Here is a 17,419-nt window from a genome sequence, read left to right as displayed (position 1 = left end):
TTGACTTAAAATGGGTTGAATAAAAAAAAAAAGACACCAAACGAGCAACAAGAGATGGGGAAAAAGTAGAAATGGGTGAAATTAAATGACCACAAAGATACAAAACAACTGCAAACAGATGTCAAAAATTCCAAAACAACAACAAGAGACAGATATTAAACTACACAAAAACTCCCATTTAAAGTGTGGCCATTACTCAAAATAAAACACTTTGCAGACTCCCATTCATTTTTTACATCACTACATCTACATAATTGATGGCACTAGACCAGAAATGTGCCTCAGCAAGTGATAAATACAAGTTGTTTGTGACACCACAGGTCCTGTCTATAAAGGACAATGCCACAGAGAGAGCGAGGCATGGAAATTAACTGGGGAGTAAAAGGTAAGAGACTGAATTATGAGACTCTATCTCATGAGTCTCTGGATTTCCCAACTAAATGCAACTTAAACAGCTGGGCAGACAAACCTGTCTGCTTCCGAATCACTCCTGGTGTGATATAATGCAGGAAAACTGCATTATTGACAGCACATTACGGAGCAGTCGATGGCAGAATCCTAATTTCCAACCCTATTTGCCAATGTCTTTGGCACTGATCTAAGTGTAGAGGCTACTTTAACCGACAATTTGCGTAAATTGAAACTTCTGGTATCTGCGCAGAACTCACACAAAGTCACTAAGATCTTTTCCTACAGCTACTGATAACTGATTCAGGAGCAGGGAGTATATATGACACTGATGTGGCGTCACTAGCACTGTCCTCTGCAGCAGTGCGTCTGATGATTTTCGACTCAGAAGGCATTTTGACAGCGTTGATGGATAACAACCATCTTTGCCAAGAAGAAAAGTTTAATAAAATATCAGCCTGTTTGGTGGAAAACAACAGCAACAAGCATTGACTACAGACTGACAAGCTGGCAGGCAGCTATCATGCTGCTTCACCAAGAATAGTTGGACAGGGTCTTGAGAAATTGTTTGACTACTGATGATAGAAACAAACACACAAAAAAGGGCTGTTTACTGAGGGGAGGTAATATCTCAAAAGGGGCTGATTTGCCAGCATTGTTTGGGTAATTAGGTGTTGTGGTATTTTTCTTAAAATGGCAGCAAGCAGATGGACTTCAGCAGCTGCGGTCATCTATCAGCCGTAATGAAAAAAATACCAGCTTTCCAGCAGGGTCTGCAGAAGCTCACACAGAACAAGTGTGGGCTGGTTTCCATGGTGAGCAAAGCTAATCAGCCATTTCTCATCTTGTTGAGAGACACGAACTGAGCTCTGAGTCCCCTCAGAAATACAGGCTTGAAGCTTTTTGTTTTTTTTCTCCTTGTCCTGTCCAGCAGAATTTTATTCTGAATACCGTTTTTACGCCAAACACGTTAGCTTTACAGAAGGAAGCTTTATGAGTGCAAAGCTCCCCTTGTTTCCCAAGTACTGCTTTTTTATTTATTTATTTTTGTTGCAATACTTTAGGCGTGATAGTGCCGAACCTGACGGGGGGGGTGGGGAAAGAAGAAGAAACGAGACAGAAATAGAAAGAAATGATCGGAGAAAACAATTAAAAACAAGACAAAACCAGACAATTAGCTGCTACATCTGCAGAAACCAAACAGAAAACTTCCTACGGCCTCTGTGGGGAAACCAGGCGGAGAACCATCAGAAACATCTGCAAGTAGACAACAAAAAAAAAACACAAGCAGCAACAACACCAGCAGCAAGTGCTTATCACATAACTGTGGATACGGATGGTTTGAAACCACAGGACGACTGTAGAACAAGCATGTGACGACTGGGTGAATAGATATAATATATGGTACAGGTTTTACATGAACTGGGCTCAGTTATGAGTGATTAGGGCCACCGCCCACCCACCCCCAGCGATCAGAAGCAGGCAGAGAGGACCCCAAGACCCAGGCCACCAGCAGCCCCCACAGAGGAAAACCACGTATCCACCCAGAGGAAGCAGAGGAAGCAGAGCCCCCATGACCATAGGACAGAGGCCTCCCGGGAACCAGGGGCAACAGCCCACCGGCCCCCCAGCAGCCACAGCAAAGGAAGGCCAGAGGACAGTAAGACCCAGCCCCAACCACAGCCAACCAAGTACACCCACACAAATCAGAGAGGGGAAAAAAAGAGAAAATTGAATGAAATAAGCACACCCACACACTTAAAATAACCGTCTTTCTCTTTAGATTGACCGGGCATGCGAACGCAAAGCATTAAACACCTCCCAAGTGATTTTAAAATTAGAACATCACCAATCTCGCCTTAATTTGACATTTATACAAGAGACAGACTTCAGAGCGAGCAGCACGGTGTAATTGCCCTTGTCTAGTACGCAAGACTGTTGGTTTTCCAAAAGAAAAGAGACAGCAGGCCTCCTTCATCTGCCTCATGATGAAACTCGTTCTCAGAATATATAGCGAGGTAATTGAGCGATGAATTACTTTTTGCACCAGCAGCACTCAATGACACTGATTCTGAGGTAGTAATATATTATCTCCCCCTTTGTGGCAATTTATCCCCAGAATGACACGCAGTGAAAAATGAACGCTCTGCTTTATAAGACCCGAAAACAATCACACCAACTCTGCGTAGGGTTGGGGGGGGTGTCAGGCTTCAGAGAGTACACTGTAACATTGGTTTTTTTTATTATGTTAAGTCACGTCTCTGAATTTGACCTGTGATTGCTGTCGTTCCCTAAAGAGAAGAAATAAATGAGTTTCACATTAAGCAATGCAATCGGTCACGGTTAAGCCGAGTTCTCAAAAAATATGATTACGTCTGCCATAATTGAGCAGACACCTCTACCAAGAATTATCCTGGTGGGGGAAAAAGAAAATTAGTGGATGATAATTGAAGTTTGATGTAGAGATAGAAGTCTTAAAAGAAGGAAGAGGATTCGTTCAGTTCCACTCGATCATTTACACACTCTGTGTTTTCTTTTTGGTAACCAATCATTTGGTAATAATCAATAACCTCTGGGTGACCTGTGACAACATCCAGTTGTGTCCAGGTTTCTTGCTAATGAGCATCATCCCACCATAATGCCACCGTGTCTAAAAGCTTGTGCATCGTTACTGGGTTCGATTGTCTCACCTTCGCCTGCATAAAAGGCTTCATTTTGGCGTCATCTACATATAAAAAGCTGCAAACTTTGGTCAAATTTTAAGGTGTCAGTAGGTGCTTCCTTCTTGGTCAACAGTCCACAGCGATTTAAAACTTGCTTGACTGTGGACAGAGCTAATAACACCATGTTAATAGCAGCAATTATTACCAACAGCTCTTAACTTTAGCCTCTAAAACAGAGGAAATCGCCCAGGATTTACGAACTGTGACATGCTGGAACGTTTCTTCAGCCTGATTCTGTTCCACTTTAATCCCAACAAGATCGTGGCTAAGAGAGGGATCGGTAACAGCGATCCATAGTTTAGTTTGAGACTAAATTCAGTTAGGCGTGTGGTTGTTTGAGCTCGGTTTGCTGTTTGGGGTAAATTCACAGTTTAAAAAGGAGGAGTTCTGCTGTTTCTCGGTGGTATTTTGACCAAAAGTCACATTAAGTTCTCAGTGTTTTAGTCTCCTTTGAATTAATGATCTTGGAATCTTACCTTGCAGGACAGCTGGATTCCAGCTGTGTCAATTGGATCCAAGATCCAAGATAAAAGCTATCAGTTAGTGGCCCTAATGGGAAGGTTTGGACCAATCTAGATCCTATATTAGCAACTAAACCCATCTTAGGCGGGTGGACAGTCCATCCACCCTTGATCTGATTGGTTAAACAGTGATAGATTTCAACCAACTGCCAAACCTTTGACCACATTTCTATGGAAAACTTCCCAGATAGTTCAGTTTGAAACCATGCAGTGGATCTGCAGCTGTCTCCAAAAGGCATTCTTCTATTCTACTAGCTCTACCTTCAGTGCATTGAGTGCTGTTAAACAAGTTGTTACACAGAAGCTACCAGCTGCAGTCAATAAAGTCCCTAACAGGAAGTTAGAGCCTTGAAAACTTTGAGGACAGTCTGTCATTTTCCAAGCACCGCAGAATCAATAATCTATGAGGCTCTATGAATATTTGTGACTCTCCTTTGATGTAAGAAAACCCAAATAAATTAAAACTTATGCACCAAATCTTGGGTTTTTTCTCACTATTAATGATGTATGCAACAATTCTGCCCCAGAAAAATAACATCACTGGAAGCCCGGAGCTGCGAACACATCCATGCTCACTAGGACTGCATTTACATACATCCTGGGTTTGAGAAACTCAGATATTTTGGCACATAAATGCAGTCTCCAGATTTCTCAACTTATTACAGGGAGTATTACTGTGGCTGGGAAGATTCAGCTGCGCTATGTTCCCTCCATAAAGAAGTCTGACCTAATCCTGGCTGAGGCAGGACACTTCTGCACATGTAACTCACTACATTAGCATATAAAGAACAGTAAATGGAAAAGGAGGAAGAAAAAAACACCAGTGCACAAGAAAAAAAGAGGACAACCTTTATTTCAGTCTTTGTAACCTGTAATAAAGTGTGACATTTCAAATTCTCAATTCAAATCAAAAGAGGAAGTTTGGCAGAGAGGCAGGCAACTACGAAGAGCAGAAGGCAAGGCGAGGGCAGTGCGGCTTCACAGTAGTAAGTACAGATAACCTCCATCTGTAAAAAAGAGTGGCTGTGCTTGTGTTGAGGCGCCCAACTTGATCAAGTTTCTGAGGCAAAAACAGCAAGATGAAATTCATGTGCTTTCTGCCGGTTAATGATCTGCTGCGGCAGACTTTATCACCCCCTGACCGAGCCACAGGAGCCGTTTCCCCGTCTCCGGGCTTAAAGCAAAGCTCACCAGCCACTGGCACTGGCTTCAAATTAGTCTTAAAGACATTAGAGTGGTGTCAGTTTTCATAGATATTCACCAAAAAAACTAATCTTTCCTGGAAAAGGGTCATTTCTAGCATTTCTTTTGCAGTTACACATGTTTTCATGACCTTACAGTCGTCTCTCTGGACTCCAAATCTAATAATGTGGACTTTAATGTGCATTTTTTATATTAAAAAACAAACTATTACACTTGAAATAGACCGGTATAGTGGATTAAATAAGAAGAAGCCTTAACCCCTGGAGGATTTCAGCTGTTACTGAAAGGGAACTAGGATAAAGAGTTTTTTATTAGGATTCTAAGCATTAAGACCAAGTGACAAGAGTGGGCTGTAACAAAGAAGTCCTGATGTTCTTTATGTTCACTGTACATCACACTGCAGTGGGATGTACACCTGAACCTGCCAGGTGAGCAAATTCAATATAAAAACCAGTGATGGAGGACAGAACGAAATAGGGAAACAGACAAATCCTGTCTATCTGAGGAATATGAGTTGTTAAGAGCCACAGGAGCCACTGATGCATGTTATGGCTTTTGCTTGACAGGTAGAACCCGTCTATATGAGACATTTACAGCAGGGTGGTCATTTTGGGTGGGTAAAAAGAAAAAAAAGATCGATCTGACATGTTTTTGGCATCTCTGGGAATGATACAAATTACGCTCTTTCAACAGAAAATGAACAGGTGGCTGACAGACAGAAACAAGTTGAAAGGTACGACTGTACTTTGCACCCCTTGAAGAACAAAAAGAAGAAAGGTGATAACACACATTAGAAAAAGCACGTTTCCTTTATGGCAGATCTCCCTTGCTGGGCACTTTTCACACAAATCAGTAACAATACACACAGTTTGGTTCAGGAGAGGCGGTAAACAGAACATCTCAGCGTAGTCACTTCCTATTGAGCCGTAAAGGCAGAACTGATCCGTTTCTACAGCTGGAGATCAGAAGGAAAAGGAAAAAACAACAGTTTGGGAAAGATGCAATGGGGCTTTTTACCTCTAAGTGGTTGGTGTAACGTCTCGTTTCAGAATCAGAATAAATAAGGTGGTATGTTTCTTTTTCTGAAGAGCGTTTATTTGAGTTTATTTGAGTTCAGCGGCCTCACGCAGCAGCCAACCTTACACACCGATACGCTGAACTCAAAGACGGGAGGACAGTGCGCGCTAGAGGGGCTTTGAAGGGAAGTGAGATGAAAAACAAAGAAGCAGAATATTATTACACAGATATGTCTTTGCGTTTCACGTCACTGCATTTGACTGGGCCTATCATCCTCTATCCAGCAGGTGCACCTGTGTTAATCGGTTTTCTTCTCGTCGGGATCTTTCTCTCCAACATCCTCCGCCTCGCCGTCTCCTTCTTCAGGGCCCTCGAGCTCTGCAGGGTGCTGCCTCTCCTCCTCCTCCTCGTCCTCCTCTTCCTCCTCCTCATCGGTGAGGCCCTCCCTCTTGAGCGCATCCATGTCATCTAAGCTGTCATCCGACTCAGCTGTGCAGATGCCGTAGCACATCAGGCTAATTACACCCAGCGGTAGGCCGAACAGGAAGCAGCCCAACAACGGAGAGCTGCGAAACACCGACTGATGCAGGAAAGGAGACAACAGAAGATGAGCGGCAAACAAAAAGGTGAAAGGAGGAAGAAGGTTTGAGAAAAGTGCACGTGGACCATCGGAAATGATGGCGCGCACACAGAGGTGAAAAGCATTAATCCTCCGCATGCATTAACATTCACTCAAAATCTCCTGCCTAAACCTTGTTCTTCCCTTTTCCTAATTAAGTCTGGGTTACACAGAAAAAGCAGGACACGCTCCTAAAGGGGGCCCAAATCTCCGAGTGGATTAAGTTTACGGCAAATTTGCTTTTTAATAGGACCCACAGATGTGAATTTATACTTACAGACTATCTTAACATCAGGCTGAAGAGTGCAATGTGCACATGGGGGTGCATTTGCTTGTTAAAGCTCCTTCTCACAGCTGTTCTTTTTGTTGTAATCCAATATTTATACCCAAATAACTTTAACTGGTGGTCCACACCCATCGTGACCCGCTTACATGAGACATATGAAGAAGAAAACTGTACAGAGGCGTCTTAGTTAGTGATAAATTTCATAATTTGGTGTCCAAAATCTCTAATAAATGTTCAATTCTGTGGACAGCTCACATGATTGTCACGAGCATAAAGCTCAACCAGTGCATGTCACCACTTTCCTCCTGGAAGAAGTAAATCCCAACGACTCTTGTTAAAACTTCTGTATAATTAGGAAAAGTTACAGGTGAGAGCTCCAGTCCCTTTCAACACTTTCACCATCAGAGATCCAAGACTGTAAAAGCCAAAAAACAAACCCCAAGCTTCAGAAAGTTAGTCCACAAATCGATGAGCAATATTACGGTCCTGGTTTTTACTTCCAATCTACGGTTACTCTCCAGAGACTGCTGAGGACAAAACAATCAGCCAACATGAAAACAATGTCAGGCTGAATCAATACCAGAAAAACCAGACGTCAGCTTTGTCTGATTATCTGTCGAATGCAACCAGCCTCCCACGGACCTGAGGGTGAAACATAATGAAGCTGCCATGCACAGTCTGACATGTGTTCTGTCCATTATGGGTACTTAAGAGGAAACGGGATGCATGCACACATCATTAGACACGAAGAAGAAATGGGGGTCAATGGGGCCCACGGCTCAGGTCTTTGCCCTAATGGGCCAGGCCAGCCCTGCCCTCATTACTCAACCTCACACATACCGAGACAAAGCAAGAAAAACACTAAGAACTTATCTGTCGGGTGGAGTTGAGCTGCTTCAAGTCACAACAATCTTGTTGCTACGTCATCCAAAGGCTTTTCTGATTTACTCATGATGTCACGGATTCATTTCTTCATTCATTTGCATTGCACCATTAAGCTTTGTGAGCGAGTCACAACTCGTTTGCAGAAACTCACGCAGGCTTTAATGTTTTCGTGTTAATTAATTTTTCAGGATGTTTGTAGTTTCTTTGGCTTTCCAGTGAGGACCAGAACAGAGCTTTACTCTTTCATCTGCAGTCGCTACAGTTTGAACCGGGATCGATAAATAAATCCAGCCTTGTGTGCAAGGCACATTGTGCACGCTCACATGCATGCAGCCCATCCACCGTGACATGCTCACATGCAGCTGAGATGAACGAGCATCTCTCTGTGCAGAGAGGTGACATAGTTTGCCAAAGGTTGCAGGCTGACTGATTGATCTAACTCACCGTGGAGACAGAAGACACGAAACAAAAGAGCTGTGAAAAGAACGAGCAGCTAAACATGGCCAACGTGCACGTGCACCGCTTACTACTTCCTGAGAGTAAATTTGCAGATTTATCTTTATCTTAAGTTAAATTCGTCTTAATTTTTTAACAGCCTGCAGATTAGAAATGCAACAGTTTAACATCTTTCAGTCAAAGACTGTGAAACCCATCAGAAACGGCACAAAGGTAAATGCTCAAAGCCATCTCGTCGCTCTGGAGATCTTCTCCGTGTCCATAATTAAGGCGCTCTTTCATCCCTTTTATACAGATTTTCCACACCACTCCTGTGAAATGCACAAGCCTTCGTCTCCTCTGGGAACAACAATGCACTGATCAACTGAAAGACAGCTTTGCAAGTCCCTTTAAAACTGGTCTGGGTGACAAATGTCCCGTTTGGCATTAATATAGCAAGCTACATCAGAGGAAAAGTACCTTAGGGGGGGCATTTGGTCCCATCTTGCATCAGCCACTGAGTATAGAGGAAGAGAAATACTCAGGTTCCCTCAAGTCATTGTCGGTAGAAGAGGGATGATAATTACTGGAGGTGTGATGCTCGATGAGGTAAGGACGGGAATCCTATGCTAGTGTGAGTCACCGGCCTAATGCGCTTGCTTCCTAATGCTCCTATCATTTAGGTTTGAGCTCTTTAGGAGCGAGGGTATGCTTGTTTCCTCTCTGTGATATCATGTCACCTGTCAGATTCAGGGAAGCAGTAGTGAGTTGAGTTGCAGCTCTTTCACATGCGTGGAACTCAATCCTTCACACGTGGATTTTTACATCTGTGCAGCAGCTAATGAAAAGCTAACGAAAACTCTGTTGTTTTTGGTTCTCCTAACTGTTGATCAGACACTTTAAATCATCAGTAAATGTCTCTACACATGCTTCTCTGTACTTTGGTATCCAAGGTCAGAAGTCACTATAATGTCTATGCATTAAAATCTATCATTTTCCATTTCAAGGACACTGTTTCGAGTAGAAATTTTAACGAGGGTTACAGTACAAGTGTGCCAACTGAGAAGCATTACGGCACGGCTGTATTTGCATTCCCATCACACCCACGGCAAAATAAACACTAGTTCTCCCCAAAGAACCAGCTACTTAAGAGAAGAAAGTGGGAGGAGAAGCAAGTTCAGAGGCCTGCCCTTCTTCTCTTCTCGCCTCCCTCACCACTCCTCCTCCTGCTCTGCTGCTCGTTTCCTTTTCCCCATGCTGCGTTTACTGCCTTCATTGTATATTCTCAGCTCTATGCCCAACCTTGTCCTCTAAACGCCGTTCTTCTCAGCGAGGGAAAGTGCACATGGGCATCTCTTGCCTTTGCTCCAGAACTACATGTCCAATATTAACCCTGCTTATACAAACAGAATATCTGCAGAAGCATTATTCTGTAAAATTGGCCATTAGATGTCTGGGGAATATAATCATGGGCTAATTGCAGAGGTCAAGAGAGACATCCTGTTAAAGTGGGCTTAAACAGAGGTAATCTAATTTATCAGTACAAGATATTATCAGCTTACCACCCTAAATAAAAATAAAAGCAGCATTTCTGTATTAAAAGCAGAGCACATAGTCAGTCTGAATGGAACAGTGAGGAACATTCATTTAAAGGTGGTCTATGTCTGCAGCAAGCCGCCGAAAATCTGTCATTTATGCAGCATCAGCATCGTCAGACGAGCCGCATTCGGACAGATGTTCTAAGACCTGTCCTTCCCCAGGGGAACCGTTTCATTTTCCATTCTCAAATGAGTCGGGGGCCTCGACAGGGACTGATGTGACGCAGCCGTCTGCGACAGACGTGTTACTTTAGCGCCACTCAACAACAAAACAGAACCCGGGAAAAGTAAGGAGAGAAGAAAACAACAGCAGCAAGAAGCTAACATGGAGAGCGAGGAGGCCACCGTGTTCACGGTCTGCATGGCGGTGATATTAATCATGGACGATCACATCAGGCGTCTAAGATGGAGGCTGGAAGAGCGCACAGCGAGAGTCAGGAGACGAAGAATCCAGCAGCGGGCGATACTTCTTCCTTTCATGGAGGAAAGAAGGAGAGCAGAGCGCCGCAGACAAAGGAGACGAAGTTTAACTTATTAAACAGGCGCCGGTTGGGTCCGTGTCGTATGAGGAAACATTTCAGACAAGGGGCGGAGCTACAGCCACCAAACACCTACGTCATGTTGCTATGGAAACCAGAAAAGACCTCGGAGAAGGAGCTAAAATGGTTCTAGTTCCCTAGTTCCTGTTTGTCCGAATTCACGAAAAAAAAACGGCCCGATTCCTGAAAAGGTTCTAGGAACTGCAGAAGGTTCCTACAGTAGGAATGCACCAACGCTGATGACTTCTTTATTTCGTATATTGTGTCCTGTCCATTAGCTGGATGCCAATGCTTTCAAGTCCTATTTTGTTTGCCTGGATGCTGCAGACATGAAGCGACGCAGCACTGGTTTTTCACTTTGCTCTGGTGTGCAAGAGCCCCAACAGGTTCATAAAACCTGTTGTAAGTTGTCAAAAGGTTTAAATCAAACCCGGGGTCTTACCATAACGGTGGACCTGGCATCGAAGGCCACACGTTTGATCCTCTGAACGATGCCATCGCCTCCATATGCCTGCAGGAAGACACAATTTAGTGAAACAGAGGAGATAAATCCCAGAATTATATCCACCACATTAACTATCTACAATTTGTAGAGTTACTCAGGGAAATTATCTTAATTGCAAACCTCTAATCAAACAGTTCACAGAACAAAAAAAAATAAATCACATTTAACTTTTCATACTTTTTCTTTGTTCTGTTGTGAATAAATTACTGGTTTTTGTCATTTAGAAATCATCTCATTCTGCTGTTATTTACATTTTACACAGCTTTTTTTTGGAACTGGGAGTGTATGAATTTACTGCTTCCCTGCTCAAAATGACCAAATGTGCCCGACTCTAGTTTGTTTACTGCCCAGCAGCTCTGCTCCATCTGAGCTCATTTGTTGGCAAAAGCACCTGGGCAGCCGAAGAGTGATCAGTCCTGAGGCTAATTCATCAGGATGTCCAATTAGCATGAGCCGCCTGAGCGGGACTTCTGCGAGGGAGCTCCACGGTGGGCACCAGAGAATTAGTGGACTTTGTGGAAGCAGCTGTTACACTCTGGGCTTGTGCTGCATGAGGGCTCCATGAGTGGTATCAGAAGCTTTTACAAGCATTTTCATTACACGTTGGAGCTGTTTTTTTCCTCTCAGTGGAAAGGAGGAAAAGATGGGGGCTTTAAAAACTGAGCTGGAAAAAATCAAACTGGTAGAGAGATGCCACAGGCTGCTGACTCTGCCTTCTTATGACTGGTTCATGCTTCACATGAGTCAAAATCTTTATTCCACAGTTCATCTCTTTCATGCTTCCGTGAAAAGCACAAAAATAAAATAAAACAATTTTATTCTTGCTTAGGGGGAGAAGTTCTTCACCCTTTAAATCCACAGTAACTATAGCTACCATTTCTGCATTATTCGGTGTCCTCGAAGCACAAACCAGCGCTGAGAAAGCAGACGTTACCACCATGACGTGAAAAGGCTGAAAATGTCCAGGCTTTGGCAGGAAATGGACAGCAAAAATCCGGAGGTTTCTGCTGCTGCTTATTTCGTGGGAGGTGGTTTGTTTTACCAAGCAAAAAATAGCCCAGACATTTCTTGGAAAAAAAGGACAGGACCTCTGGCTGTTTGACTTATGGTTTCATACATCTGGAGAAAACCGTGCACACTGCAACACACGTGCTAATCTCAGTGTTTGACTGGAAAGACAGAATTCTTTTAAAATGGGGCAGCAATAGAAATGCTAAAGGACCTTTCAAAGATGCATCTTTTGGAGCGATGCAACGTGCCTGATTAATGACGACTTCTGCGCGATTACAGCGGTGCAACACAAGGGGAAGAGGGCCAAACTGAGCCGAATGCATAAACAGAGACCAGAGAAGGGAGATGAGTGGAGCATTTCTGACCTGTGCAGAACCGTTCAAGACGCTGCTGATAAACTGGACCAGCTGCTCCATGGTCTCAATCGGCTCAGTGGGCAGGAAGTACTGCTCGTTGGAAGTGTTGAGGATGATAACGGAGGGCACTGTCACCTCCCTGTGGAAAAGCAGAAAACAGCTTTTAATCGTCTGTTAAAAAATATCAGATGGATTCTTGAGGAACAAACTGCAAGACAAGGCGTCACAGGAGAAGTTTGTGAACCTTAAACCTTTGTGCTTCTGACTCGTTTATGAGCACAGCAACCTTTGTGATGGACTTTTCCAGGCCTGAAACTGCCCTGGAGCCGACCGGGGCTGAGATACTTCAGAACTTTGGCTACAAACCTAGCGTGACCACATTTTGCTTTTTGGTACCACATCACACAACAAGAACCAGGCAACGACACACTTTCACCACAACAAATGCAGACACACCGTCACCATTACAAATACCGTATTTTGCACACTATAAGGCTCACCCGACTATAAGGCTCACCCGACTATAAGGCTCACCCGACTATAAGGCTCACCCGACTATAAGGCTCACCCGACTATAAGGCTCACCCGACTATACGGCTCACCCGACTATACGGCTCACCCGACTATAAGGCTCACCCGACTATAAGGCGCACCTGACTATAAGGCTCACCCTCAATTATGGGGCTAATTTCTGTTCTTAACCCATACATAAGGCTCACCTGATTATAAGGCGTACATAATGTTCTCTGATTGGTTTATCGCTGCCAGCACAGTGGTGTATGTGTTACGTCCCTGTGTCAGCGGGAAATGGTTTATAAACTGCACATCGGTCTGCATCACCCATCTCAGACTGAAGAACAGACTCTCACTGGGACATGGGCAAAAGCGCCAATGATGACACGATTCAATCGCTAAGTATGAGCCCGATACAATCTTCACCCCATTCAGAGTGACTGGCTGGGATCCGCCTGGATTCACACCAAATGCAAAGCGAGCGACGGAAGTGGCCAGTTGCCATTTTTTTCCAATGTACAGAGCGAAGAGGCGCGTCTAAAGTGAACGTGGCGGTGAGCGGCGCGAAGGGAGAGCGGTGAGTGATGCAGAGGGGGATTAATGCCCCGATGAATGCTCAGAGCTCCCGCGGTAAATTCAAAATGGCGGTATCCGTGACAGATTTTGGAATCCGGTGCACACTTAAAGCGCACCGGATTATATGGCGCACGGCCGGTTTTTCAGAAAATTTAAAGCTTTTAGGTGCAGCTTATGGTGCAGAAAATACGGTAATAGTCAAGCTTAACCCGCTGCTGTTCCTGATGAACATCACCGTGTCGTTACACACGCCAAGCTGGCAGAGCAGAATCAAAGGCATGTGTGAAGGAGGCCAAAGGTTTTGGGGGAAAGAAGATAACTCTATGGGAGGAGGTGTGGAAGAAGAGATAAAAGTGTACAAGCAAGAAATGGGACAATAACGAACATCAGACTGGATTTAACTGCTGGAGGCAGCTCAGACTTAGCTTTGTTGCTGTTATCACTAAGTAATAATGATTAGCTCTTGTTCGGTCTTGTTTGCTTTGCTTTGTCGGTAAAGTTGTGCAGATTTAAATTAATGAAAAGAACACAATCGTGATCGTTTCCCCCTCTGTTCTGTGTACACTGTTAACCAGAGAAGATTGAGGCCGTGGTTGACTCCTATTATAAAAATAATGACACATTTATCTACTCCAGTCAGTTACTTTAGCGCTCTGGATCACGACTAATGGAAAACACACAACATGAGAGCAGCAGTGTGTTCCTCTGCAGACATCAAAACGAAAGCGATAACCTTATCATCATCGTCTCCGCCGCACGGATAAAGCCTCAGTTCTGTTCCAGACCAACCTGGAAAAAAGTTCTTCTCAGAAATGTTCCCAAATCTTGGAAGTTTGTTCCCTGCAAAGACCTGTAGCATTACACCACATTGTTGCCTTAAAGCTTCGGTGGAGGGGTCTTTGTCCGTCTCCTCAGCACGACAACAGGCTCAGGCAGAGCTGTGCTTTCACGACAGTGTTGTTCCACCCCACCACTGCAGGGGGCGCCACGGCGCATTAAGAGGCTTTAAAAGAATGACTTTCCACCACACTGCAGGCAAAAGTGGTCCAAATCTGACTTTTTTTTGCCCATTTGTGACTCACACCTGATTTTTTATGACAGTCTGAACTGCACAAAGCAGATTTTTTCTCATTGGATCCAGCCCACTTTCACATGTGGTCCTAAATCGGATCATCATGTTGCATTACATCCGCCTTTCACGTCACAATACTGCGCTGGAGGAGGCAGAACGCATCATGGCAGACACCATCACACAACATTAAAACGTGTGCTTCTTCTTCCCTGCTTCACTCGCCATAATTATGCTGGTTCTGATTGCACAACAACTCCAGAACTGACAGGCTGACACGTGTAGCATCCATTAGCCATATTTAGGGCTGAGACACTGGAGTCTGAACTGAGCAGTAAGCCCTGCAGTGTGAACGTAGCGTAAGTAATGCAGCCTGACTTCATTCAGTGGCACGTCTTCTGCCTTTTATGCAAACTGTGAAACTCAGGTGCTTTGTGCCAGTCACAGTTAAAGAGACCATTACAAACTGCTATAGCTGGCAGGTGAACTTCAGAGTGTCCAGAGGAAAGAAACTGTGTCTGTCCTGAGGCACAAACAGGGAATCTAACAGGTCCAGACCTCTCTGTACAGTAAACACTGTACTGTAAACCCCTAAGCTTGATAATTTCAGCAAATGGGCAGAGGATTTATAAACCTCAGTGAGATAAGGTATACGGTCGTAAAAACAAGCAATCCCTCTTCCACACGTCGTGTGCAACAGCGAAGTGTGACTTAGATAAGGTATCCTGGACGCATGTGCGCACACACAGGCACACAAACAGTCCATCACCGTGCTGCCACCTCACATCCCCGTGGTGCTACTAAGCCTGGCGACAAATTGCACAAACTCGCACATATATCCATCACTGTCCCCACCCACCACCCAGCTGAGATCAGGAGTGCAAACACACACATGTTGGAGGCATCAGCGACTCACTCCTGTCCAGCTGAGATCTGCCATCACATGAATACACACGCAAACACACGGCATACTTTCGCTTTACATGCAGCCCACTCCAGCAGATGGCACCCATTTAAAGCAATGGATTAGCCTCTATGCCCGGGAGTGAGGCTGCCAAGATAAAGGGTCACTTCCTGTCTTTTAAATAAAAAATGACATGCACAGTTCTATGCAAAAGTCTTTAGCCACCAGAGTTTCTAATCCTAATGAGCTTGAAAGTCAATATCAATGAGCATCTTTATTCTCCAGCACAGCCTGAGGCTTCTCCAGGCTTCTTGAAGGACATCCCAAAGCTCTTCTTTGGATGTGGGCTGCCTTTTGTTCCGTTCTCTGTCAGATGATCCCACACTGCTTCAATAATGTTGAGGTCCGGGCTCTGGGGAGGATTCATCCCTCCATAAGACCTGTTGCCACTGATTTTCAGTCCACTTCCTGAATAACTGACATACAGTTTCCTTTCCTTAAGAAAGGCTCAGCAAAGCTAAAGCCAAGAGGCTGTTAGCACAAGCCGAATCAAAACAGTATTAAAATAAAATTCAATTTAGTATGGATTCATTTTTGTGTAAAAATCGACTCAATTAACACCCAGCCGTCTTTTTTTTTTTTTTTAATGACTGGATTAAAGTTATTCTCTGATATGAAGTGTCGTCCACGCAGACATTTTAGTCAGCCCTCAAGCCGGGTTTTTCACGGTTTATTTAAAAGATCGAGCTAATCCTACATTGAACAAAGACAAACACGACTTGGAGGGGTTCACTCTCGCACACGTGAGCATTCGTGGAAGTGTTTGTGCCCCTGATGCCAGAAAACAGCATCGTGGTGATGACAGAGAGGGAGACAAAAAGCCATCAGATTTATTTCTATGGCCCTCCTATGGGAGAGGATTAGTGGACATTGACAGGCCAGGATTTCATTCCTCAAAGGAGGGCAATTAATCCTGCACTACAGCAGCCAAATTCAGTCCCGTAAAACCCAGAGAAATGCATTTTGTATGAACCCGCACAAAATTAGGAGTGCTAATCATGTCTTTTATCTTTAAATATGCACACTGCCTGTGTAATGTCAGCTGTGTACCAGGTTTCTGATGGTTTAATGTAGTCATATTTTAAATCCGACTTCTACTACGCTCACTGACACACTGACTTAATTACACAGGACTTAGGAGACCATGTCTGCTATAATCTCTCTCATGCAAACAATAACATGCTCAAATTAAAATAAAATCCAGCAGCGGACCCATTATGCCTGCAGATTCTCACACCAAATTACACAGACACACATAATGAGATACTGCAAGTTACGAGACACAAAACAGACAGGCCGACTGGTGTAGCCCGGCTGGCCTGTAAAACTAGTGGGCTTCTGTCTAATTAAAAGCGTGGCGTGTCAGTTGGAGGGTCTCTCTGAACATGACACCCTAACAGTAGGCCTCAGACCGAGCACGAAGCTGTTGCAGCAGGGTCTAAGTGCATCATTAGTGCTGCTCTGTGGCAAGCTATTAAAACACATGACCACTGTAGATTTAATCCACACACAGCCTCAGCTAAAATTTCCTCCTATATTCTATCCGATAGGGTGCTCTTCTTACACCGTGAGCATCTTTATGCTGTTCGTGTGTCTGATTTCTGAGGGTTAAAGTTGCCAAGAGCACTGAAAAAGAAATGACAGTCAGTCGGTGTAATTGACTTCTCCACAAGGAGCCTTTAATGGCAAAGGCTGGCATTACAACCTGGTGCAGACCTGGATAAGTGGCTGACAGAAGGTAACATGAGGCTGAGAAAGAGGAGAATGACATGAGAGCAGAGGAAGAGGCTGGATATGAGACACTCACCCCATAATGAGGCTGTTAATGTAGTCGTTCCCGTCCATGTGGCCAAACTGGAAGTCTCTGCAGATACAACAAAAATCAGAGGCATCAGAAAGAGAAACGGTGCAACCAAAAAACAGAATATAGTCAAATGAAGGCTCTCTGGTGGAGCTGTAGCGATACACTAAGCTCACGATACGAAACACGGCATTCAGCCAACGATTCGATTAGATTTAATACATCATTTTCTGAAATATTTTAAAAGGGACAGTGTGATTTGTCACTGATTGGACTGTTGGTCCGACCTTTGACCCGGAAGGACAACACCGGCAGACAGAAACTAACAAACAAACATGTCTTCAGACTCATGTTTATGTTGTGAATATTACATCATCAACCTGCTTGTTT

At 44.1% G+C, this 17,419-nt stretch overlaps 1 protein-coding gene across 1 annotated transcript in view; it reads right to left on the bottom strand.

Moving 5' to 3' along the window:
- Nucleotides 1–4,519: 4,519 nt before the first annotated feature.
- Nucleotides 4,520–17,419, bottom strand: part of tmx3b (thioredoxin related transmembrane protein 3b) — a 33,158-nt gene continuing 20,258 nt past the window's right edge. Inside the window, exons 13-16 of the mRNA XM_072378187.1 lie at nucleotides 17,036–17,092; nucleotides 12,116–12,245; nucleotides 10,677–10,745; nucleotides 4,520–6,452 (exon numbers count right to left, since the gene is read on the bottom strand). Coding sequence (XP_072234288.1) covers nucleotides 6,171–6,452; nucleotides 10,677–10,745; nucleotides 12,116–12,245; nucleotides 17,036–17,092 — 538 coding nt within the window. The 3' untranslated portion in view covers nucleotides 4,520–6,170. The remainder of the gene's footprint in view (nucleotides 6,453–10,676; nucleotides 10,746–12,115; nucleotides 12,246–17,035; nucleotides 17,093–17,419) is intronic.

This window comes from Leuresthes tenuis, unplaced genomic scaffold (assembly GCF_036924035.1).
Source record: "Leuresthes tenuis unplaced genomic scaffold, fLeuTen1.0.hap1 SCAF_24, whole genome shotgun sequence".
In the NCBI taxonomy this organism is placed as follows: domain Eukaryota; kingdom Metazoa; phylum Chordata; class Actinopteri; order Atheriniformes; family Atherinopsidae; genus Leuresthes; species Leuresthes tenuis.
This window is presented reverse-complemented; position numbering and strand designations above follow the sequence as displayed.